The 26,185-nt window shown below is 36.1% G+C and overlaps 1 protein-coding gene across 1 annotated transcript in view; it reads left to right on the top strand.

Moving 5' to 3' along the window:
• TDRD12 (tudor domain containing 12) overlaps nt 1–25,054 on the top strand; it is a 38,210-nt gene extending 13,156 nt beyond the window's left edge. Inside the window, exons 12-29 of the mRNA XM_075040091.1 lie at nt 245–398; nt 2,500–2,627; nt 4,504–4,707; nt 6,336–6,464; nt 8,275–8,392; nt 9,255–9,388; nt 9,480–9,703; nt 10,469–10,568; nt 12,583–12,770; nt 13,116–13,326; nt 13,862–13,954; nt 16,226–16,395; nt 20,446–20,567; nt 21,572–21,629; nt 23,290–23,403; nt 23,490–23,643; nt 23,724–23,790; nt 24,151–25,054. Coding sequence (XP_074896192.1) covers nt 245–398; nt 2,500–2,627; nt 4,504–4,707; nt 6,336–6,464; nt 8,275–8,392; nt 9,255–9,388; nt 9,480–9,703; nt 10,469–10,568; nt 12,583–12,770; nt 13,116–13,326; nt 13,862–13,954; nt 16,226–16,395; nt 20,446–20,567; nt 21,572–21,629; nt 23,290–23,403; nt 23,490–23,643; nt 23,724–23,790; nt 24,151–24,236 — 2,454 coding nt within the window. The 3' untranslated portion in view covers nt 24,237–25,054. The remainder of the gene's footprint in view (nt 1–244; nt 399–2,499; nt 2,628–4,503; nt 4,708–6,335; nt 6,465–8,274; nt 8,393–9,254; nt 9,389–9,479; nt 9,704–10,468; nt 10,569–12,582; nt 12,771–13,115; nt 13,327–13,861; nt 13,955–16,225; nt 16,396–20,445; nt 20,568–21,571; nt 21,630–23,289; nt 23,404–23,489; nt 23,644–23,723; nt 23,791–24,150) is intronic.
• The last annotated feature ends 1,131 nt before the right edge of the window (nt 25,055–26,185 follow it).

The raw sequence follows: 26,185 nt of genomic DNA, 5'->3' as shown, positions 1-26,185 counted from the left end.
GGACATTTTACTGTATGTTGCTGCATGCATTCTTTTTGTCTCCAGTTAACCTGGTGTATGGTTCCTTGGGTCTTTAACATCTGCATTTAGGAGGTGATATAGTATTTAAAGCTTCAGTTTTGAAGTACTTAAAGGCTTGTGTTGCAGATTTTGGTTTTGCCCTAAATGCTGAAGTAGTACAATTCATAAGATTCTGAACTCTTGTCTAATACTGTGGTGTAAAATTTTGTACATATGTATGTAGCCTCTAGCACTTATTTTATGTCCTGGGTGGAAGAAGGCACATCTTGTTTTTGACCTACTGAAAACATATGAGAGATGTTCCAGACAGCTTCATCCGATGCTGATAATACTGGGGCAGAACAAAGAAGAAGCTAGAAGTGTGAAAATACGAGGATGTAAGAATACTTTCTATCTTTTTTAGTTATGCTTGGAAACTGGGCTGCCTTAATTGCAGGAAATCACGAAAGCAATTTATACTTACGTTTTTTGTTCTATAAAATGATAATTATATTTCTTTAATGTTATAACTCTGTAGTAACACATGAAGCTTCAGCAGTGCTATTTAACGGTAAATGGTATTAAAGCTGTTTGAATATGTATATGTTCAGCATCTTTTTTGTAAGCTTCATAACAATTATTTTTGAGCCAAATTAGTGGTAGGGATTTGCTGAACATTGGGCTGAATTAGAATTAATGGTGGACTTCCTTGATTTAAAACCAGATTTTATGATAGCCTTTTTTGATACATGAGCATCCATTGCTGGACAGAGGTACTGGGTCTGTCAGGGATGGAGTTAATTCTCTTCCTAGTCTGTATGGTGGTGTGGTTTGGATTTTTAACTGGAACAGTGTGGATAACACACCAGTATTTTGGCTCTTGCTGAGCAATGCTTGCACAGCATCAAGAATTCTGTTCCTCCCAGTCTGCCACCCAGTGAGTAAGCCAGGGTTGGGCAAGAAGCTGGGAGGGGATGCAGCCTGCACAGCTAACCCAAACTGACCAAAGTGATATGCGATACTGTATAATGTCATGCTCAGCAATAAAAGCTTGAGGGGTGGGAGTGATCTAATGAGTGGCTGGGCATCTGTCTGCTTCTGGGATATTGTCAATGGTTGCCTTTGCACGCTTCCCCCCAACTCCCTCCTTCGCTTATTATGCTGTCTTTATCTCGACCCATGAGTTTTCTCACTTTGGCAGTTTTATTCTCTCCTCTGTCCCACTGGGGTTGGGGGCAGTGAGTAAGCATCTGTGCCTTTAGTTGCTGGCTATGGTCAGCCCACCACAGTAAGGCATATGTGTATGTTCTTAAAAAATGTTTTTAACAAATACACAAGTATTTCAAGTACATGGATTTTATTTTTTACAATTGACAAATATTTGGGTGACTGTCTGATGCTGCTTTACTGTTTATATACACTTAACCTGATTCTTCTCTACTCTTAATTTAAAAAGAATACTGGAAAAGTGAAGAATTAAAAAGGAGGTAATAGTTCTCTGCAGACGAAGTTGCATAAACATCCAACTTAAATATAAGTTTGAAGTTTGTTTTTTAAGTGGTAGTATCCAACTTGCTTATTGCAATAAATAGTAATTTCTGCATATAACTTCAGTAGTACGCAGAGGATACTCTGTAGAGAAGAGGAAGTATAGAAGTAGTAACAGAGCTGTTGGGAGACTTGCCCTACTTAAGTGTATTTACTTAAAACACTTAGTTTTACTTGTGTTGTTTGGTCTTTTTGTTAAGCCTTGATTCATAACTGCATTTTTAAAAGTGGCTCTTCTTGCCAGGGAAACAAGAAATATAGATAAAACTATGAAGGATTGTGTAAAACTTTCAGTTTCAGCAGTTTGCATTCTTACATCCATCATTCAAATTTAAGAGCCTGGTGGATGAATTCAGATCTTTTATTAGTAGACCTGTTGGTAAATTTGCACAGATTAAGATTGTTGTGGTTTTGCTTATATATATATATACACGCATATATGTGTGTGTATATATATATGTGCAGATATCTAAGCCAGGATATGTGCTTTATTCCATTTTTTAAAACTGAGCTTTGCTAAAGGCTGCTCTTGCATGTATTTAAATATTTACTGTGTGTCTGTCTGGTTCTGAAGTTCTTATCTCTACTTCCATTACCTTATTGGAAAATGAAATGGCATCCTGCTTTGTGGACTTGTTAACGTGCAGATCTTTCAATTCTTCAAAAACTGAGTTTTACCCACTCAAGTCTTGAAGACATGCAGGGGTAGAAAAATGTAAGCAAACTAAAAATGACTGTTGACCAGAAGTCAGAAAAGAGTTCAGTGCTCTCTATTAAAAAAAAAAAAAAAAAAAAAAGCCCAAAACCAACAAGCCCCCCCCCCAACTTCAAGATGATGTATCTGAAATGCATATGTGGCCTTTTTAATAAAGCTACCATTTCCTATGGTGTCTTACTAATATTCTTTCAAGTTGTAAGCCAATGTTAACAGTCTTTTCTTCCTACTTTTAGGCGAAGTCATCGTGACTACACCGTATAGTCTCCTGAGACTGTTTGAACATCACAGTTTATTATTTTGTAGACTTTGCCATCTTGTTCTTGATGAGATTGAGGTACTGTTCTCTGATGCTATTGAACAGGTAAATGGCTTATACATTCAGTTGGTAAAGTGCTTTCCAGTTGTGCATGTGTCTTAAACAGTGGGGCACATAATGGAAAAAAACCAACCTTCTTGAACCTCTGTGGTAGAGTTGAGGAGAAAATGGAATTAAAAAAATCTCGTTTGTATACTTCTGGCAGAATGAAACACTGGAAAAGTGGGGAGAGCTGTGTCTTGTCCTGTTCTATGCTACTGCTCCATTATGCTGTCTTCCTTTGCAGTGGAAGGATTCCCAAGGACTTGTGGTTTTGGTTTTTTTTTTTAACTTGGTAGCAGTAGTTTCAGTGTAGGGATCTTTAATCTACTTTTAAGATTTGCATCACCTGACTGTAAGGAACTTCCTTTTCCCTCTTATCAGTGCTGTTTGAACAACTTCAGTTCAAGAGCTATCTTTATTGGTAGGTTCCTCGGTCTCTGTAGAATGAAAGGCAGAAGTGAATGATCAAATAGTCTTGGAAGCAATCATAAAAACTTTCCTTGGGCCTTAATGACAGTACAGGCAAAAGGAGAAGCTGATTCCAACTCAGAATCTTGGAAGAGTAACAGCATTAAGTTTCATGTTGACAAGGATTGTATCAGTTTTAAAATGATGACTTAAGTTTGAGAAAATCTCTTATTTTTTTTGTTGCTGCTTTGATGCTTCATAGGACATACTTTCTTGTATTGCAGCATATTATATCGTCAATATGCAAAAAACAGCTTACCTTTTTCACAGTCATAGATTTTTTTAAATCATTAACTTATTACCTGTTTAAAAGTTGGTGATAAGACTAAAGGGCTGTGTTTCTTACTGAAAAGCTACAGAAACATCTTAATGGAGATAGATTGCCAATTTTGCTATATGTGAAGCTGTTAAATGTGTCTTTGTAGCAGCAAATCTGAAGTCTTAAATTAGAGGAAATGTCATCCTTATCCAGTGGGGCATTTTTTCTTTCTGTTTAGGCTGTTCTTTCTGTTGCGTTCCTGTACTACTTGAGCTGGAGTGCAGGTATACCATAGGAAGATTGTGGGAAAGGTAGTTTGTGCATGTATCTGCTGTTTTTGTAAGGTCTTCTCAGCTTCTCAGAAATGTCAGTCTTGAACAGAAAGGAGAAGAGGTGCTCTTTCAGATTGGAGTGATCATTTGGTAATGTTTGGATTATCGCAGCTCTTCTAAAGCATTGTGTTACAGAAATGTTATATTCTTAAAAACATTGCTGTTGTGGGTAAGTTTAGTGCCAGGTTGAGAGATCTTTCAGAATTGTGCCAGAACCCTGGAATACTTATTAGTATGGTAGTGCTTTGCCAGAAATCCTGATGTTCCACAGCTGGACTGCTTGTAACTTATGTTAGGTGATGTCATCAGGAATATATTTATTTTTAGTAATTTTTAATTTTTTAATAAATTATTTCATGGTGCGCACACACATCCTTGTTTTTTGTTTTTTGGGTTTTTTTGGCAAATTACTGTATTGGCAGGTTGAGCTTATCTTCAGCTTACCTCCTAGTTTTTGCTGACTGCCTCTGACCTCTTGGATCTACTTTTGCCTAGGCTCAGTATTTTTCAGATTTGAACAGATCCTTTTCCTGAGATTTCCATCTTCTCTGGGCAGAATCCTGTGTTAATGATCCTGTGTGCCTGCACGTGCCATTCCTTCATGCTGTCCTGTCTCTTTCTTCTTGCTTCAGAAGTCATTCAAATAATAGGATAAAAGTACAAGAACCAAACACTTCATGTGGGGATTTGAAATTTGTGGTTTGCTGTGGTGGTGGTTTTGCCACTGGAAAAAACAGTGTGCTGAAACAGTGTACTTTTCACTGCTGTACATACTTACTGGAATAGGATAAGAGGATAGAAAAAATTTTTTTCTCTATAGGTTTTTACTATATTAGATTGTTACAAGAAAGCCATTATTACTGAAGAGTGGGAGTATTCACCACATCAGATTATTGCTGTTGGAACTCGTTGGAATAAACATATACCACGCCTGATAAAGGAGTTCATGAATGATCCTTACATTGTGATAACAGCTATGGAAGAAGCTTCCATCTATGGAAATGTGCAACAGGTAACAATTTGGGTATGATGTCACTCTTTGTTTACTAAGGTATTTTGCTGTTTGTACTGATCAAGGTCAGTGTATGTGGGTGCTTATTGTTTATTTTAAGTGGGCAACTCAGACTGTCCAGGTGCACCTCCCATGTATGAACTGAGGTGACTCATAGAAGACCTGTACAAGTTAATCACTGAACAAGCTGAAGGTCTTTTACCTTGCTTTGTAGGACTGAGGTGAACATATTCCCTCAAGTATTTCATTGTTAGTACAAATGAATCTGAATTATGTGAAGTATTTGCAAATGGTACAGTTTGTGACCAGAATTTTATAAGAATGTTTTTGCAACTGTTAATTGTGAATGGCAGAACTACAAGGTAAGTTGTCCCAAGACAGAGCTAGTAAAATACTTGTTTTACTGCTGTGTACCACACAATACAGAACTTAATTTGGCCCAAAATTTCCAGAAAGTTACTGTGTGTTCTTAGGTGTCTTCTCATTTAATTTCCAGTCAATGTAGTGTAGCCCTTAAAAACAATACAAAATGTTGTACATATGAATTAATTCTTTTGTGTCTCAAACTGTAACAACTTGGGGATTGAGAATGTTGGGAAGTCTCTAATACCGGACATTCTGAGCATGGCATGAAACTGAAAAAACACCATTTTCTGTAAGAAGTCTAATTAATAGTTTGACAGGACTGAACATGTCAGTGTTTTGATGCTTTAGTTATTCAGGGTATTTCAGGTGGTGCAGTATGCTTTTGGAGTGCGAAGCTTTTTTAGTGGTACTTGAAAATGCCAAGCTTAAAGATTGATAAATCACCTAAAGTTAAATGAATGAAAAATCTCAATGTGGGATTTTGATTTTGATGGATTTTTAATTATGCTTCTGGGAGCTGTCCTAAACGCATACCTTTTGTGCGAGTTGTATCTTTTGTAAGTTTAACAGAAGACCTACCACTTACTCGAGCCACCATTTACTGAATTCTCTTTTTGGTATTATATAGCAATGCTTAGTGCTTACTAAAAGAAGAATTTTATAGTTGTCCTGGTTTCAGCTGGAATAAAGTTAATTTTCTTCTTAGCAGCTGGTATAGTGCTGTGTTTGGGATTTTGGATGAGAAAAATTTTGGTAACATGCTGATGTTTTAGTTGTTGCTAAGCAGTGTTTATATTAAGTCAAGGACTTTTCAGCTTTTCATATTGTCCAGTGGAGGCTGGGAGTGCACAAGAAGCTGGGAGGGGACACAGCCAGGACAGCTGACCCGAATGAGCCAAAGGGGTATTCCATATCATGTTATGTCATGCCCAGTATATAAACTGGGGGGGGTTGGGGGGGGAGGGGGTACCATGGCTCGGGGATTGGCTAGGCATCAGTCAGTGGGTGGTGAACAATTGTATTGTGCATCACTTGTTTTATATATTCTATTATTATTTTATTTTCCCTTCCTTTTTTGTCCTATTAAACTGTTTTTATCTCAACCCATGAGTTTTACTTTTTTTTCCTGATTCTCTCCCTCATCCCATGGCAGGGTGGGGGCAGTAGATGAGGAGCTGCGTGGGGCTTAGTTGCTGGCTGGGGTTAAAACATGACAATAGTGAAATGTGTATAGATTACGTGAATTATCAGCCCTCTTTTGTATCTACTTCTAGGTCGTGCAGCCTTGCATGAACAGTGAGAGAACTGCTGTGTTACTTAAAATACTGGATTTTACCCATAATAATCTTCAGAAGGTGCTGGTATTCACTAATTCAGTAAATGAAGTAGAAATTATTCATAAGGTAAGAAAGTATTTAAATTTACATAGATAAGTGCTTTTTTAATTGTTAAATTATAACAAAATGAAATATCTTGGCTTCTGAGAGTAAAGGAGAAGCATGAATTTGGAAGTTAATTATTTCTGCTAAAAATAGCCCTAATCCTGCCCTTCTGCCAACTAGAAGATAAGCCTAAGTGACAGGAATGTCTGGCATGGAATGCATTCATTACTAAATTCTTAAGTATGTTCTGTGTGTCAGATTGGAACTTTGAGTTGAATCAAACTCACTTTTTTCCAGCAAAAGTTCTGTCAGGTTTTTTTTTATATTATTTTTTACAGTTTCCAGGAGTGGTATGGGGGGGAGAAAACTTAAGCCACCGTGTTAAGAAGTTCTATTCTGTTGCTTTCTACTCTGGACTAGTTGAAATTGTAAAAGGTCATTTCTCTGATGTGAAAGAAACATTTTCTGTCGTCCTGTGAAAGTCTGTTAGAATTTAGTTAGGCTTCAAGTCATAAGACATGGAGCGATGATAGCATGCTTAATATGTATTTTCTTAAAAACTGGCATAAAGCTGCTTCAAAGTTACCTGCAATAGAATGTGCTCCTGTTTCCCATGTTTTTTGTGGAATTGTATACTCAGCATTTCAGAGGTAGAGACTAAGGAGGAGTTTTCCTGCAGTAGTTCTTTCTTCAGATATTATAGCAATGAATATGTGTAGCAACACAGCAATAGAGAAATCTCAACTGTATTTTCATTGTCTCTTTGCTGGTCCTCCAACAGTGTGAAGTAAGAGGAGTACAATCTGATTTGACTGGGAAGCAGTTCTGTTAACCTTGGATAGGGTGATGGGGATGATGCTGCTAAAGGAAGCAAGCTGTGAGGATATTGGAATTAAAACCTTCAGCAATAGCTTCAAGGATGGGATAGCAAGAGGATATGTGGCTGGATTGTTCAGATGTCATAGGAAGAAATATGTCAGTCTTGAAATGTAGGAATGTATTCCCTTCCAGAAGCTGGAATAGATCCTGTGATGTTTAAAGTATTCTTCTTATGTAAATGTTAGTGTATCTGGAATGTTTAATCTTTTGATGATTGTTAATGGAAGCAAATCTGTTTTTGTCTCGTGACTTTCTAACATGTTTTCCTTTAATATTTGAGGGTTAATTTCTTCAAGCATATCACAACCAATCCCACCACCAGTTAAAGAGTATTGATGATAAAGAAGTATTGAGGGTGTTAATAGTAATCCTTGTGTACACCAACTTCAAATATCTTAAATGGTCTACAAAAATATTTTTAAGTGTTAACTTATTTCATTAGATGTGCCAGTTTACCAAATAACCAAGGGTTTTGTAGTGATTAATCTGTGAACATTGAATCTGACAAATACATAAAGCCTTTTGAGAATACTACATTCATGCAAGTTAAGTATGGGTAGATCAGTGAGGGGGTTTTAGTGCTTTTTCTGAGAGACTGAAATGTGAGCCTGCTTGTTTTTAGAATCCACTTGAAATAGAGGGGACACCTTAATCATGGGGAAAAGCTTCAAGTGGAATGTGTACTTTCTTAAACGTTGGTTTAATGTATTAATTCATAGGAGCCTGAGCTTTATTAGCTTTCTTTTTATATGGGAAATTAATAAGCTTAATCTCCATAATCTCCATCTTTTTTTTCTTAATATATATAAGCAACCTAAATTTCATTAACTCCTTCCCTTGGCTCCTTTGACAGTAGCTAAGATATGGTAGATACTAATAAACTCTATTAAATAGTATATCTTATTAGAGCAGTTGTTGCTGTATTGGAAGAACATATAACTTTGTCATGCAGGTACTGAAGAGCAATTCAATATTTTCCTTGAAAATACATGAAAAGAGTGAGTGTAGTCTCAAGTATATCATACAGCAATGGACAAAAAAGTATAGTTCTGGCACTCATGTTGTCTTAGGTGAGTATTTTCTCTTTGTCTGCTTGTGATTATGTCTTCTTGGTGACTCATGTTCTACACTAAATACTTACACTAGGTTATGTCATCACTTCCACAGGGTCAGTTCCTTATGAATTCTTTCTGGTTATCCCTTTACTTATTAGTGCTACAGCTAGTCTTTTGTTGTTGTTGTTCATGGGTCCCAGGGTTAACTGCTGCGAGGAAAAACCTTACTTATTAGAGGGAACATAAAGGAGGTTTGGCATTTTTTTGATGCATTAGTTAAAAGAACTGCTAGTACTTTCAGAGAATTTCCGTAATTTCACAATTCTCTCCTACTACAGAAGATCTTTTCAGTTTGAAATAATTTAGAAACTCCAAAGACTTATTGTAATAATTTCCCTTACATTCTGGTAGAATTTTATTTTTCAAGTTATTTGCAGTAGCAAAGAGTCGTACCCAGTTTCAAACTTAATTTTTTCCATTTTGTATGTCAAAAGCAAGAAGATTGACTTAAGTACTTCTGCTTTGTAGGTTAATACAAAGGTGTTAGCATTCCTGCATTACTTGAAGTGGTTTCTGTCTTACTGTTGTGAAGCACTTGGCTGTGGGCAATTCTTTTTATTCCATGATGCTGATATGAGATATAGAATTATGCTAGACAATTAGAGACTAACGTGAAATGCTGTTTCTACCATACACTTATGAAGCATATTGACTGAAGAAATACAATGTCTTATGTAAGTGTATTGGGAAAAGACCTTTTTCTTCATTCTTAAGTTAATGGATGGGGAGAAGGAAACAGCCATTGCTAATGTGATGTAATACTTCACGTGCTTGAAGTATTACAGTTATCTTACGTGTGTATAAAACATGTGCTTAGTTTTAACAGATGACTGCATGCAGTCTTTGAGAATTACAGATGCAACTTGCGTGATACACTTCAGTTTTCCTTCTCCAAGAATCTTTGGTCAACGTCTACACAGCATGTCTGACAACTTCTGTAATGTGATAAAGGTTTGAGTAAATCTTTAACAGGTTAATACTACATTTGGTTATTAAGTGGTGGATACATAAAAGCTTTAAAAAAAATTTTTTTTTTCTTTAGGATTCTTCTGTAGATCAGCAATATACAAAGGCAAGGTCAGTCATTCTCCTAACAGAAAACAACAATACATGTCATGCACTTGGGATCCTGCACTATTTGCAGCATGCAGAAGCTGAAATTCCACCAGAACTGCATGATTTTATGGCCAAGATGCTAGAAGCTGAGGAAGATAAGAAATTTTCAAGGCCACTGTGTGCCTATCTTAAAACGTTTGGGACTTGCAAGTAAGGAAATACCAAGTTTTCTTGACACCTGTACTAACACAGGAAGGCATTATATGCCCTGAATGATGACTGCTTCTACCCTTAATGAATTTTCCTGTTGGATACTTTTATTCAAACCAGGTTTTGATCATGGTTTTTTGGTTTTGGTTTTTTTTGGTCAATGTTGCATCTGTTTCACTCTTCTTAGGTACTTTTATGAAAACACAAATATTAACATTGTTATGGAGACCAATCATACGCAGTCTGACATAGTAGCATAATTCTTTATTAACTCCTACACAGATGTACTTGAGGGAGCTTTAAGCCATTGTTTTGATTAGCATTCTAACTATAATTGCACAAGGCTTGTGCTTTACTCTCTCCCCTGTCGTCTCCTTTCCTCCAGAGTGGGTAGGTAGATGATGACTTCTCTGAGCTCTGTGTAACTGGATTGTAAGTAGTGCTTGAAGGAGAAAGCTAAAGTATTCTCAGGTATGACTTCTAGTGTAGATAACTTGTTGCAAGTAACAAAAAATTCAATGTTAGTGTTTGTTTTGCTCTGAAACAAGTTTTCTGGTGTGTTTTGTTTTGTTGTACAAACTTTTCCACCAAGAGCTTTTTGGCCATTTCTGTCTAACCCCCAGAGTCATTGGTGCTGTTTGAGACCGAGATTGAATATTGAGGGCTGATAAAATTTTAGTGGTTAAAGCTGTTTTAAGTCACATCAAAATAGTTTTCAACTGAAAACAAAGAGCTGTCTTCTAAAACTGTTTTCTTAATGTGTAGGAGTAGAACAGTGTGTCCAGATCGTCATCAAATTAATCTACAAATAGATGTGTGCCAGAATATACCAGATAAAATTATACAAACGCCTGGATGTGTGACAGTAAGTTGTTATTATTTACCTTGGGTTTGGGTAACAATAAGACAGGTCTTAAATAGCTACTTAGCATATTACTTATTTTTTGTATTACATAAATATTACTGAAGTATGCATACTATATCTCTTGGATATTTGTTATTTTTTAGCTTTTTTCCTCTCTCCCTTGCATAAATAAGTGTGTCAGATCTTTCCCTTAATCCTTAGCTTGAACTGAAATTGTTTTGCAGGTGATTCTGAGTTTGCCTGAGATTGTATTCTGCACTGAAGATTCCTGTTCCATGGGAAGAGGGCTTAGGTTCTGTTTATTCCTTCCCTCTATAAATTGAGACCATATACCAAAATTAACAAAGGTTAAAGTTCCTATAAACTTTGATTATATTTATTGTAGAGGAAACATAAATTAATCTTTTGGAGTGAAGAGAAGTTGAAGCGGAAGATGACGCATGTTTTGTTGGAAGTGAGGACTTTTTCTTAGCTGACATGTTCACACAAACTTGCTGAAAAATGAGCATGTTCTTGCCTTGTCGTTTGAAACTAGTATTTTCATTTGCAGTATCCGCAGAAAATGGGATACAGCTCTTCCCTTATCTTCTAGATGGAACAGTTATGTCCTACTCTAAGATGTCAGTGCTTTTTGAAAACCACTGTGATATAGAATGCTGTTCTAAATGGATTTTTTTAATAGTTTCACAATCATGAAACATTCATGGTTATTGGGTTGACTTTGCTATGGTGTTTCTTCACGTCCCAGTAACAGTTTGTATCTCCAGCTCTCTTCAGCTGGCTTTTCAGTCTCTTCTCTACTGGAGTGTCTTCCTGTACAGCAGTATTGTACAGTCTGTCTTGTCTCTTTGCTGGACGATGATTGCTAGGGGCAAGTGTTTAGATGTTGGTGCTTCCTTCCAAAGTTAGCACTTAGGTCTAAGAAGCGCTGGATGCCTTACATTCGGATGAGCTGCTTCTGCCTTCTTCCTGTCCTGTCTTTTGTAGAATTCAGGTGCCTTCAGGTCATGCAGTTAATGGGTGTTATCCATTCCCAAAAGTCATAGGTTGTCAGAATAGAAAATAAGGAGAACTGGGTGGATTCTTTGGTGTTACTCCATTTCTGCCTAATAAATAAGCTTTTGTTGGTAGGTATGAGTTCAAACCTTTTGACAACCTTACATGTATCTGGTTTTGGTGCTGGATGGATTTGCTGGATTTAGTGGATAGATTTCATGACATTCTTGTTAGAAACTTGCAGTTACCTGGGGTGCACTCAAGACAGCAGTTGTGGCCTCTTAGATTTCCTCATCTACTTCTGCTGACTGCAGAGCTTGGGTGTCTGTCCTACAAATCAGTTACCACTTTAAGTATTCACTTTCTGTTTTTTGTTTGGAACCCAGTCTAATGTTTCCTTCCTTTAAGTACCTCAAGTTGTATTGTGCTTTTTTAGGATTTTTTTTAAGTGGAAATTACCTTTCTGGTACTCTTAGTACCACGTCTGGCCTCATACACGCAGCTGTATCTTAGTATTTCTGCCTGGCATGACCCTTTGGATGGAACGGACCCAGTACTTTATGCATTGGTGTTGACAGTAGTATATTCATAGTTTTTCATTTAAGTAATTTGAGTGCATAAAGAGTGAAGGCCTCGTGTTTCCCCAGTTAGTTCTTCTAAAATTTGCTGTAAGTCGGAGAACACGAATGGTGTGAAATGTCTTAGTGGTTAGTGGCTTGGCAGGTAATAGTATAGTTCACTGTTTGTTCATTTCAGTGGAATACCACCAACTGAGACATAACAGTTCTTGCTCTATAAATTTCTGTCCACTGTTAACTGGACAGTGGGCGGTTAGTATTATTCATAAGGTTATGAACAATATAATAACTCGTAATCTTCTGAAATGTGTGTAAGCAGCAGAATCTGTTACCTCTTTGGGCTGGAAAGAGGGAGGTGATCTTGAATTTGAAAACTTATATTTCATTAATTTAAGAAATCATCTGGTCCTCCTTTTTTCTAATGTACTTTATGCTTTCAGATACTGCCTCTCCACATTGTAAATGCAACAAACTACTTTGGTCGAATAGTCGATAAACAAAAGGACCAGTATACAATTCTTGCTGAAGAAATTAATGAGTATTTTAAGAAACCTAGCAATAAAATTTCTGTTAAAAACGTGGAGAAGCTGGCGTTTTATGGATTATGTGAGAAAACACTTTTTCACAGGTAAAAATATTGGGGTTTTTATATTATTCATGTGCACTTTTTAATGCAAAGTAATTTAAAACTTTCACTGTTTAATTTAAAAAGTCAACCCACCCCCAAAAGCAGCAAAAAAATCCCTGCTTTTCCAATCATTCTTTAAAAAGCTATCGCTTACTCTCTTTAAGTTACCAAATGGAAAACAGAATGAGTACCCACATGCACACACACAGATCGATATTTTGCTATGAAAATACCTTTTTTAATCTACTCTTGTTTAAAGAAAAAAAAAACAAAACAAAACGAAACAACTTCTTACAACTGATTATATGAATAATAATTCTGTGTTTCTCCTCCTACTGTATGAAGGGTTCAGGTACTAGAGATTTCCCCAAAAGAGGAGGAAAATTTGTTCTTTAACGTCAAAATTAAATACATAGATGAAGGCAGAACAAGTCAAGTTCAGAGCTATCAGCTGCTTCACTTACCTGCAGAGTTTCAGTGTCTGCCACCTCAGGCTGTGGAATTTGTAGTTTGTAGAGTGAAACCCATTGATAATGAAATCGAATGGAACCCAAAGGTAATATCTACCAGGTTTCACATGGTATTTCCTTTATGTTCTTGAATTTCTCTCTGTGTGTTATTTTCTACAAGATGACAGTTATGAACTGCAAACTTAGTAATCAAATTTCATTGATTATTAGTAATACCAATAAATATCTGCTATTGGGCCAAGTTCTAAGAAGTCAGGTTTCTTGGTTTTGTACAAAACAATAAAGTGAAATTTATGGGATTTTCTTCTCTGATTTAAATGGCTTCTTCTAGAACAAGTTATTGCTGCTTTTGAATCTGTGGGTAGTAACAGGGGAAGGTTAACCTTTGTAAATTGACCTGTGTTTGAGTATTCTTCCATTAAGGAAGCTCCTTCCTTAAAGGCTAATACTATTTTATCCTACAGTAAAGTTGGAGTATTTCACTAGTTTAGTCAAAACTGGTTTTATTTATTGAATACCCTTTTCATTGTTAAGATCAGGAGATTGTTTTATTATAATTAAAATAACTGTAAAGTTATGTTGGTATACATATCAAGTGCAGTGAAAACTTGTTTTTCCTAGGTAACTCATTATATTCATCACAAAATTAAAGGAAAACTACATGAAGCAAAAATAGTACATACCTTGGGAAATACAGCTTGGGTTGACCCCATGGTAGGTATAGAATTGTAGCATTACAAAATATTTGTATCTAAACTCCTTTACAAGAGCACCCATTCTTCTCTTTCCTTCTGTCCATTCCTATTTTAATTTAATTTTACATGGTATTCACATAGTACTGTTATTTTACTGTGATGGTGTCTGAGTACTGCAACAGGTTGCTCAGAGGCTTTAGAGTCTCTGTCCTGAGAGATACTCAGAAGTAATCAGGACATGGTCCTGGGCAGCTGACTCTAGGTGACCCTGCTTGAGCAAGGGAGTTGAACAAGATGACCTGTAGAGGTCCCTTCCAACCTCAGTTGTTCTGTGATATATCTATCTTGTGTATATATACATATATATACACATATATATACATATATATCTTGTGTGTGTTTGTGTGTGTATATATATACTTGTATATAGGTGGAATACATGACTAAGACTTGAACTTTAAATCTGGAGGGCTGAATATGCCCCAGTAACAGAGCACCAAATTAATTATAAATGTAATCCAGACTATTCCACAAAGTTCATAACAAAAGTATATTTTGGAAGTACTAGCTTTTAGGGCTTTGTCTTGTAAAATCAATTTGGTAGTTCCTCACACATTCCTCTGAAAGAATGAAACTTTAATCCTCCAAGATTGCTGATACCTAAGATCTCTTATACTAGACTTAATTTATTCTGTTTATATTTCTAAATATATGTTGTCTTTTATGGTTCTTGCACTAGTTTAGAGTTAGTTTTAGTCTAAATTTTTCTGCAAATTAAAAAACACTTTCAAGGGGTTTTTTCCCCTTAGTTTCTTGATCAGAAGAAGAAGAATGGGTACTCTTGTTCTTGGACACTTTTTTTTTTTACAATTTTACTTATGCTAACATCTAGAAGACTTCTCGGTCTTACAGAGTGTTAATGTGTAGTGTTGTGCGTTTCTTCATAAACTGAATTTCCTTGTGTCAGCATTCAAAAGAGGACTTGTAACCATCAGTTGGGTATGAAGGCTGTCATTCTGACCTTTCAGATTAGTAAGATTTTTTTTTTTGCACCTTCTCATTGCAGTAATCTCAGACATGTGATGACATTGCTTTAATAATAACTGGTGTTCTGAGTTGATTTTTTTTTTTTAGGTTTTCCTGAAATTAAAATGTTGCAGTCGGTGCCACATTTCTGTTATTCTGTCATTTCCCTGGCCCGTAAGAAAGGCAGTACTGGCCTGGACCAAGCATTCCTGTTGGTAGTGCTGACTGGAAGGGGGTAGCTAGGGAAAAGTTAGAGTATGTCATCCATGTGATGATGTTTCCTCGAAGTATTCTCCTGTTCTCCCAAAACTTTGCAGGTAGGAGATTGCCTTAGGGCTGTGTTTTATTTGAAATTAGGTTTTTTTGAAAGGCAGGAATCTATTCTGATAGTTATATCAAAGGACAAAAAAATCAGGTGTCTTTTTAAGCCTTTACTAACAGCATGAACAAGCTAGTTGCATTTTTATGATGTCTGTTAAGAAATAACTTCATTTTATGAGCAAGGAGTTCTGTGAAGAATTGTTATCAAAGGTAGCTCACAAGTTGAGGGGTTTGTGGGGGTTGTTGTTGCTTTGTTTTTGGTGGTTTTTTTTTTTTTATGATCTGGACAAGTTCATCAGAAGGGCCTCCCTGTACCTCAGGATTGTGATGTGCCTCTTGTGGCTGCTTGGTCCTGCCACAAAGTACAGTTATTCCTGTGTTTTGGAATGTGTCATGCTATGTTTTCCATCTGATCGTTCAGTCAGCTGAAAAACAAAGTGGAAAGAGAAATGATCTGGAAGTAACTCTCATTAGTAGCTTCCTTTCCCATATGGTATATCTCAACCTTTCTCCAATTTCTATGCTTTTGGTTTTGTTTAGGTTTTGGGGTTTTTTTACCATGCACACCACTGCCCCTCCCTGCCCCAGCAGTTTTTTTGTTATTTGGGTCTAGAAGTTATTCTAGCTATGTGGCTTTGATTTGCTATGATTTTGGCTGTAATTTGTGTAATCAAGGCTAGGATTGTTTACTTCATTGCCATCTTGGTTCTGTTAAATGGAACTAGCTACTAGTTACTTGAGCCATTATCACAACAAAGAAGGTGGTGATACTTTGAAAACAATTAAACATGGCTAGGCTCCTGTTTCAGGATCAGAGAAAATTAATTGCTTACAGGTATAAATAAATTGGGGTGTTTAAAGTTTTACTTAAAGAACAGCTTAGAGTTGGGAGAGAGACCATTTATGAACTATGGTTTCCATTTGGTATGTTTTATAATTCAAGGTCCGGGTTACCAGGCTTTCAGATTTGAAGATGTCGGTCAACGAATACAACATTCGATCTGAGATTTTGTCTACGGGTCTGGGAACTGATAATCCAGAACATATAACACAACTTCAGAAGTTGAGCGGACACATAAAAGTATTAGATGATGTAAAGAACTTGGAGCCTTTGTAAGTGTTTACAAATTTTTTTCAGCATATACTTTACTAAGAAAAAAATTCTATTATTTAATTTTAACTGGATATTTTCATGATTAATATTACTGAACGTGATTCTCATTTAAACACGGAGATAATAGTGTTTGTGATATGTCTGCCTTCCTTTAACTATTCATTAGCCACATAACCATCATGGAAAGAAAAATACCAATTCTAGAAAATTTTGAACTAGTATTTGATGTAGATAGTCAAGTTTATCATAAAACTGTGTAGTCTGAATTCAAATTCTCTTATCTTTTATTATGATCAGTGGCTTTCTTGAATGCTTACCAGTCAGTACAGTAGAGCATACAATTGGTGTTTGTACAACTGCGGAGTTCAAGCTGGAAAAGGTAAACAGTTTACTTTAAAAGGATTAGGGTCATACATCTAATGAGTATGACTAGATGATGGTTTTTGCAGTAACAGCACTGTACAGTTGTGGCTTTTTTTCCTTGCCTTGTAAACTTTTAGAACTGAGTAAATGCTGTATGTGGTAAAAGGGCATATCTCATTGTGGTCTGTCCTGGATCCTAGGACCCTTAATTTAAAATGCTTATGAGCAAGACATCTGTAGCTTTTTTGTTCTGGCCTCTGTGTGGCACTTTGTTCAGGAGTTTCTTTAGCCACTTATGGCTCTCCAGTTTGGAGAACCATCATTGAAAATATAATTTAAATGCTGTTGTCTGACCAACGAAGTTTTTTTAATATTTACAAGGAAGAGGGAAATCTCAAATATTTTCTTTCAGGGAATAAATACTGCTTCATAAACAAAAAAAGATCCCTGGAATACCAGCATGGGCACTGAATCTGTTGTCATAGGGTTGGGCAAGTTAAAGGCTGCTCTTTCTGTGACTTAGCCAGTCAGCAAGATGAGGAAGCCTAACCTCCTCCGTAGTCCACTTCCATCTTAAATTGAAGTTCCTGCATTTCTATCTAGAACTGTACCAGAGTTTAATCTTAACAAAAGGATTTGGTTTTTCCCATATTTTGTTCAACCTTAAAAATCAGTATTTGAGAACAGTGTTTGCACTGTTGATGCTTGGAAGGCTTTTTTTCAGGTTTTATTCCTTATGGAGGAGACTCAGGCTTTGAGGTTTCTGCTACCTCAGGCACGATTTTTTTTGAATTTATTTCTTCTTTCATGCTGTTACTGAACAGGAAGGTTGGTAACTTCCTAATGGTCACCAGAGCATGTAATGCCAGAGACCAGACAACTTGATTGTGGTGCTGTGTGCGACAGTTCCATCTCAAATATCTGTAATGCAACTGCATGGATTACTCTTTCTAGATTCACTAAACCTGATACTACTGCTGAAACATTCAGAACTGACTGCAGTCTTTTTTAGTAAGGTACTAGTTAAATAAAGGGGACTGAAAGAGCTCCCCTAAGGTGAAATTGACTGAGTAACTCCACTTCTGTTTTTTGCAAGAATATCTTCTCCCTGTTTATGGAATATGCATCGTTACATGTTGATTATGCAGATTTCGGATGCTTCATTGCAGATTTAAATTTTATAAAAGAAATTTATGCTTCTTAGGATGTGGCACATCACTTTGCTTTCCCTTAATCTGTGCTAGTTCAACAAGCATTCTGTATTACTCTGTTTTTGTCTAGGATTTGTGTGTGCAATGTGGTAGTCTCTTACCAATTGTCCTTCATGGCTATGAGTATGGCTCATTACTTAACAGGTACCTGTAATACTTATATCATCCTGTTTTACTCTGGTCATGATAATTGCATCAAAGAATGCTTCTGCCCAGTAAAAGATTTTCTAAAATAACACAAAGATAAAGAATTCTTTTCATGCTATTTTGAAAACAGTCATTTCTCTCTGAACTACTTGGTGAATTGCCTATGTTGCAGAACTCCTCCTGATATCAGCAGCGCAAATCCCCTCCCATTAGTTCATCAAGCAGTGCTCAGTATAGTGGGTAAGCTTTCTGTTCTTTTGGCTCAGCCATTCACTTCAATTATATGTCCTTGCTAGAGAGTGCTAGTCTCTCTGTAATTGTTCCTCAATCTCCCTCTTCTTAGTTCCAAAGCCAACAAGATTCTTCAGTAAATTAAATGCATGTAGTTTGTCATGTGCAGTGCAAGGATCTTACCTCTGTGATCAGAATGAAAGTGGTGTTCTACTTCTCTCGCAGATATTAAGTCTTCTAGACCAGCAGACCTTACCATATGTAGGCTGCACAGCCTTTCAGGCAAGCTTGGCATAGTCACAGTTTTGCATGTTGTAAACAGCACTTGTCAGCAAGATCAAGTTCAGTTTTAATAGCCTTAACAAACATTTTTATCCTGGGAAGAAAATGGCTCACATCATCTCCAAGGTGACATGGTCTATGGATAATAAGCAGTATCCATCACTTATGAATAAAGCCATTCTGTCTCTGGGCCTTCTCTCCAAACTTTTTTTATGATAATGGAGGAGGTCATGGCCCATCTCTAATGCATAGGCAGCTCTCTAATTTACTACCTTGTTGACTGTTCAATAGATGCACAGTCAAAGCAGTAGATCCGTCAGTCTCTTTACATAATCTTTGGATATTGTCCCATGAAGACTTGACAAATACTCCAGTCACTTCTGATTAATGGTGTTTGAGAAACACAGGCTGTCTTTCATTGCAAGTGTTTCCACAGTTGGAGAGGTACTAGGCCTAGGTTGATAAGTGGGTTTTTTGGCAGGAGTATCTTCTACTTGTTGCAGAATATGCAGTTACATGTTAGTTGTGTCAATTTTGGGTGCTTCATTGCGGACTCCACATACAAGGCTTTTGTCTAACTTTATTTGCCCAGTTTTCAGCCTCTTACCAGCCTGGTGAGGCACCTTCTTGCCTGATGGCTGTTTTTAGGGTTTCTGTGTGGTGCGTGAGTAATTAAACATTTCTGTAGAACTTTGGGTGCTTTAGCGTAAGATTAGACTCTCTCAGACTTTGGCTTTCCAAAGCTATTCAGTAAATCATAGGAGACCCTTTTTAAAAAAGTGTGTGATTCCTTCAAGTATATAGCTCAGAAATAGTTTCTAAAAAATACTCTTAAGTTGAACTTGCTGTGCTGTATTTTACCTAGCCTCAAAGAATTGTTTAGTCAAAATTACTCAGAAAAGCTGATAAGCGTTTTTTAAAGTTGGAAGTGGTTAAAGGTATCTCTCGGTCAAGATTAAAATTACTTTAATCTTACTAATTTACCTCCAAAGTAATTAAGATAAGCTGTGTCAGTTCTGAATAAAGATGACTGCACAGATATTTAATACTGAATCTACAATATGAATTAATTTAAAAGTTAGTATTTATTTATGCAGACTGAAACATTAGGTGATGGCTGACTAGACTGGTTTCAGTCCTCTTAATGCCACTAGGTGTTTGGAGGTAATGGAAGAAAGTATTTTTCCATTGAATAGATGACTCACTGTTCCAATATTATGCAGTGCTGTGTTCTTTTAAGTAATATTCTGACAGAGACTTCCGAGGCTGTTGCAGAACAGAGGGTCGTGGTGCCTATCTCTGAGCTCTCAAGTAGTTGCAGTGTTTCCTGAATCTTGAGTCCAGCTAGTGAAGCCCCTAACTGTATAGCTGGAAAACCAGAGGTCTCTTGGTAATAGGTGAAGAACTTTGAATATTCTGAAATTTTTACTTTTTCCAAGTCAAAATGAAATACAACCAAAAAGCTCCCAGACCTACTGGAATTCTATGTGAAAGGGAATAATTTTTTTGTCTAGGTCTATCACACACAGTAAGGCAAATAGATTTTTGTGATTCAAAGGAAATGCTGGTACCATTAGAACTTTAAATGTTCTCCTAACTTGGATTTCTGTATAAATGCTTCTTACTGAGTTACTGAAATTCAGCAACCCTGTGGTGAGATTTATGGTTTGCTAGAAGTGCATTTTATTATATTTTTTTGTATATATTAGAAAGAAAAACTTAACTTCAAAAGAATTTCCAACTGTGGTTTAAAATCCTTTAAATATTAAACATATTTAAACCCTTTCTTTTAAAAATGTCTTTTTCTGTGTTCAGAAGCATGAAGGAGGATACAGCTGGTCCAAAGAATGTGTCCAATCCACAGAATATGTCAATACAAGAAAATTCTACTGAAAACTGTAATTCTTCTAAAATTACTTTTGGGGATCATCGGTGTGGTAAGCCTTTTCATTATTTCAAAAAATTTTAAAAACCTAATTAAATTTAACTGCTTAAATGTCAACCTAAAAGTCACTTCACCAAATGCAGACTTCTCTGAGTGTACAGAATAGCACCATATAGCTAATGTTTACAATAAGCCACCAATACCTTGTAGTTAGCAGCCTGGAGATGCTGTGAGAGTAAGCCCTGTTAATATAGCTGTATTACTACTTGGGAAATATTTTGTCCTTCAGAGACTCAAAATTGTTTGGCTCTGAATGGAATGTGTGAGCAGGAAATCTCTCCTGTGGAGAGGTTGAGCATTTTCCTGTCAAAGGCCATAACGTTTAAGGAGGCTGAAATCTTGAAATATGAAGTAAATAACAGCATTGTTCTGTGGGAGGGGTTTTTTTCCTTTTTAATCTAATGCTCAAGGATTTGGTATTTAGTCAGTAGAAGCTTAAAAACATGGCTTTGTCAGTCATAGAAGGGGGACAGACGATGATCTAGCAGCAGCTGGCATGTGAGTTTGGAGCAATGAAAGCTGAGTGATTAAAAAGTTTCAGCAGACAGAAGTCAAATAAGATCCTGGAGTGCTTATCATAGAAGGCTTTTTTTCCTGGTGTAGTAGAGTGACTGTACTGCCATGTTTCAAGCTGTGATGGTAATGTCAGTATTAGTTGTTTCATCCCTGAAACGCTTAGTCAATTTCTAAAGTGACATGTTTCAGGTTTCAAATAAATAATGTCTTGAAACCTTTACCTGACCTTGGAAAACTGCATTTTTTTGATGGGTTTTTAAATTTTCTCATACCAACTATAATATTATTTTCAGTTGCATTATTAACTTTATTAAATCTTTCCAAATAGGAAGTACCCAATATAAATGCCAAATACAATCTTGCAGTAGTAATTTGATTGCTAGCAAGTTATTTTTATGATGGTACTGGGGTATTCTGGAAGTATGTGGTTTCTGTAGTATAGATAAGTATAAAATATCTTTCTGGATTTCTTATTTTTAGATGGTGTTGTAGCTCAAACTAAGGAAACAGAGGAGTCTACCCTGCATCAGCATATATGGTACTAAAATTCAGAGTGATTTGTTTCCATGCTTGCTTCTTAATGTGAACTGCCAAACAGGGCAATCATCCTTACTGAGATTGTCTGTTTTGTGAGTAAATAGGTATAATACAGGTGGAAGTATTTGGTTACATCAGTGTTGAGGTTGAGAGATTACTCTTGCTGTTAGATATATATGTATATATACACACATCATCTTGTAAATTCCTCAATTTAAATTGCTCTTTTGCTTACTCCTGGAAGTTAACACTACCTGTTGAAATTATGTACATAATTTTTTATTAGACACCATAGTACTGGGAAGTGAATGAAAACAAACACTTTTTCAGCTCAGTCCATGGGTATAAACTCTGACTTGCACTTGTCTGGATTATGTTTTAACCAAAGACTGTCCTATTTTGAGGTCTAAATTGTAATTCATACCCTTCTGTCTCTGTGTATAGGTATTTAATGAGGTGAATCAGTATTGTGTCTCTCCCCTTAATGTGATTCTGTTTTTAAAAAGAAAAAAAAGAAATCTGTCTTTATTCTGAGAATGTGTCTGCAACACAAAATTGTGGCCCATTTCCTTTTTTTTTTTGGTTTTTGGTGTGGTGGTGGTGGGTGGGTGTTGGTGATGGGTTTTTGTTTGTTTGAAATTGGTTTAATTATCCTTATTCCTTTGCAGATAGGACAATTTCTGTTGATAAATAATTTGAGAAGCATGCAGTGGAAATGAATGCTAGGTTTGGTTTTGATTATGAATATGCTGAGGGACATCTTAGGTGTGGTTTGTGGGCAAAGTCAACAGATAGTAGATCCTGAGAAGTTTTTTAATTTCTTACATGCTTTGAGACTAGGCAGTGCTTCCCTTTTGGTAGCCCATTCTTTTTCTTCTACCTATTAATGCTAGTTACGGGTGACTAACACTTTCTTGTGCAAGTACCGGAAGTATTTTGTATTTAGCCTATTGGAAAAGTTCTTAGTAGGGTGATTGAGTCCATATGTATTTCATTCTGCAGCTTGGCTAGCACAGTTTAAGATCCTCTCCATTATGGAATACATGTTGAGGTATGGCTTAGCAGTTAGGTTAGTGAGGGTTTGGATATGACTGAGGTTACAATAAGGGGACTAACCTGAGTGAATGGATATTGTAGTCTGCTAATAGGATTTATCTTTCACTGGTTAAAACCTTTCAGCATTTTGGGGTAAGTTTGTGGAATAAGTGGTTGAAAAATCTTGATGAGAAATGTGTATTTGTGTCTGTGATCAGTTGAAAAGTTTACTTTGTCTTTCAGAGGTTGGTCTTGCTACTGTTACCTTTTCCTTTGTCATTTCAAGATTAGGTTATGATAGCATCCTTAAAGGAGGCAGTAAGTTTGATTCCTTTAGATATCAAAGTTAATGGAGTGTGTCTCCCCACTTGAACTAGTAGATGGGGTCCCCCAAAGACTGAGATTGCAGTGCTTTTGTAGCAAGTTTGGCTAATGTCCTATCATGTGCTTTCCTGACACTGCTATTCAGTGTCAAATTATCACAATTGAGTACACCTACAGATGCTGAAACTTAGCTGGTTGTTTGTAACCTAATGGGAAAATTCTGATGGTATGTGAGACCACTTGTCTAAAACTCAGTTGTTTTCTATTTTGGAAAAAATCCAATTAAACCTCCTTTATTTTAGCTTTCATCCAGAAATAAAGTGGTTTCAAAATGAAGAGACTGTTACCGTGAAGGTAAAAATAGCAAGTGTAGCTGACTGTAAATGTGAGTTCTCTAAAGAGAAGGTGGTTTTCAGGTAGGTTTAAGAAATTTAAGTATAATGAACAAAATGTTTGACTGTCAGCTTGCATTTAACTTTTTTTAAACTTTTTTATAATCTAGTGCTTGTTCAGGAGACAAACTTTATTTGGCTGACATGGAGCTGCATCAATATATACTTGCAGAAAAGTCTACATGTGTGATTAAGGATAAAGAGGCTATTATTGTTCTTGTGAAAGAGAAAAAAGGAGCATGGTGCAAATTACTGAAGAACAAGGTGAAGTGGAAATTAATTTGAGAGTTACTGAATTCACTGTCCGTCAGCGCAGGTAGTTCAAATAATGTTTTTGTCAACAGAATCCTCAAGTCTCTCTTGATTTTGAACACTGGGAAGATTTTGAAGATAAAAGCCCTTTTCCAGTTGGTAAGGAATGAATGGATCAGTGTTTATAATGCATAAAATGATTAGCATCCTTATTTTTGCATAGGCTATATTTGAAACAATCGTTTATTTCAGATATGTGACACTTAGCTAGCTTGCTCAAATTCTCTGAAAACACATGAGAGGACCTCTAATAGTGAACTGTAGGCAGCAGGGTATTTTTCTATCACAATAGCACAGACAAAAAGCAGCTTGAAGTAGTTTTTTAGTGTTTTGGTCTGGTTTGTAGTCTAAAGTGTGGGGTGTTGTCTTGGTTTTGATTTTTTTAATACTACTACATATTTGTTCTGAAGCTCTTGTTTTTTCTTGCTTTATAAATGTTACTTTGCTAATTACTTCTAGGTACTAAAAAACTGTATTGCCCTGCTGCAGTAACGGAAGAATTGGTTGAGTCCTCAGAAGACAGTGAAACAGAAAGTGATGAGTAATTTGTAGACACATCTTTTCCCTTGATAAGAATTATGATTCAAAATAGTGTCTCTTGCATGGGTTTTTTCCACTAAAATTGATGAAACTAAACATGTAGGTTGCAGAACTGTCCTTAATTTTAGGAGGAAAATAGCGAACCAACTCCTTAGCTTTGGGCTCTGACAATCTGAAGAAATCCTCCATAGAAGAACATTGTGTATGTTTTCCAGTGTCTTCACTTTAAAATTGTTGGCTTTAATGATGATGTGCATATATGTATGTGTGCTCTCCAAACACATCTAAAGATTAAAACTTGGGTTATGAAGCAGTTGAATTCATTAGTGATTACAGAGCTTCTAGTTTACTTTATCTGAGTGAATTTGCTGTATTAGCAATAGTTAGTAATTTTTGAAGTTTCACAAATCCTAATGATCTGTCGATTGTTTCTACCATAACCTTTGCATTCACACAGTATCAGTTTGTTGGCAATCATGACATTTGTCAGTTCTGCATCAAGAAATGATGCCTCAACTCCAGTGGCAATTTTTTTCACTAGATTGGGAACATGTTGACTTGGTATGAAATACTGTACAGTGCAGCTCACTGTAGTAACTAACTGCTGTACAGCTTTTGTGGAACGAGCACTGTGATAGTAGATTCGGTATTTGTTTTCGGTTTGACATTTTCACTTTTCTTGAATGCTCTTATTTCATTACCTCTTATTTCATGTATCTAAAACTTTTCTTGTTTGCAAATGAACAATAAAATTTTGTCTGTTTAGCACTAAGGCTTTGCCTTTTAATATACTATCTTGTAGTAAATAATTTTTGCTGTTAGATTTGTGCACATCCAGAACATTTTGCAGCGAAATAGTGATGTAAAATATATTTATAATAAATTAATCTGGTATCGATCTCTTTGTATCTGTAGATTTTAAAACACGTTAGTTTCCCCAACATAACTATATGGTTATTTAGAATAGAGATGAGACTTTACAGATTTATTTTAAGAAGCCTAAAATATTGTTGTATTCTTGATGAGGAAGAATATATTTGCTTGTTGGGGATTATTCTTCCAAGGAACATTGGGATACCTTTACTTCAAGAATGGGAGAAGGACTGTATTAATATGTTTACACTGGCAGTTACAGGTTTTCTAGTATTAGCATATAATAAAGCTGCTTCTTTCTGAATATTTAAGAATATTGCTGATACCAGTGGAAAACCGCCATGTGACAGAAACAGTTGTAATTGTTGATGTATGGCTAAAAAATCTAGTGCTGTTGGGAACCTGAATACAACTGAGCTTACATATAACTTTTACTTGGGTACAGGTACTTGCAAAGCTGTAACGGTTGTAAAAGTACTTAAGGAAATAGCTAATGTAACTGTATTTTGGTCTTGTTCTGCATTATGATGCAAAGAGATGACTGTCAAATCACCTAATTAGAAAAAAAAAGTGTGATGAGGCAGGATTTTTTCCTTTGCGTGTTTTGTTCTTTGACTTGTCTGATATCTAAATATAATGTAAGGTGATTTTTCTGCTGGTAGATAAATCTAGTGGGTTATTTAATAGACATAAATTACCTGTAATTTTTGTTTGAAAAATAAGACACCTTGTATGAGGTAGAAGCAAAAGCTAGTTTTAGTTGTAATGTTCTTACCAGCTGCTGAGAGCCAGTCTATAAAGAACAGTGTAAAAAAAAAAATGTAGCAGTACATTCCAAGAATATTCTTTTGGCCTCAAGCAATTTTTGATCAGGGTCTTCATGAGGAGGATGTTTTCTGTGGACTTACTTGAACTAGTTCAGTTGAATTTTGGAACACATGTAAAATTCTAACGTTTCTCCTGCACTAAGGAATTCAGTAGTCAAACAACATATTTTGTGAAGAAATATTTTTTTCTGTGTCTTGAAGCCATCCCTGCTCCGTCTGCTTGAAATCCTGTACCCTCTGTAGTTGGAACAGAT

Source organism: Buteo buteo, chromosome 11 (assembly GCF_964188355.1).
Source record: "Buteo buteo chromosome 11, bButBut1.hap1.1, whole genome shotgun sequence".
Taxonomy (NCBI): Eukaryota; Metazoa; Chordata; class Aves; order Accipitriformes; family Accipitridae; genus Buteo; species Buteo buteo.
This window is presented reverse-complemented; position numbering and strand designations above follow the sequence as displayed.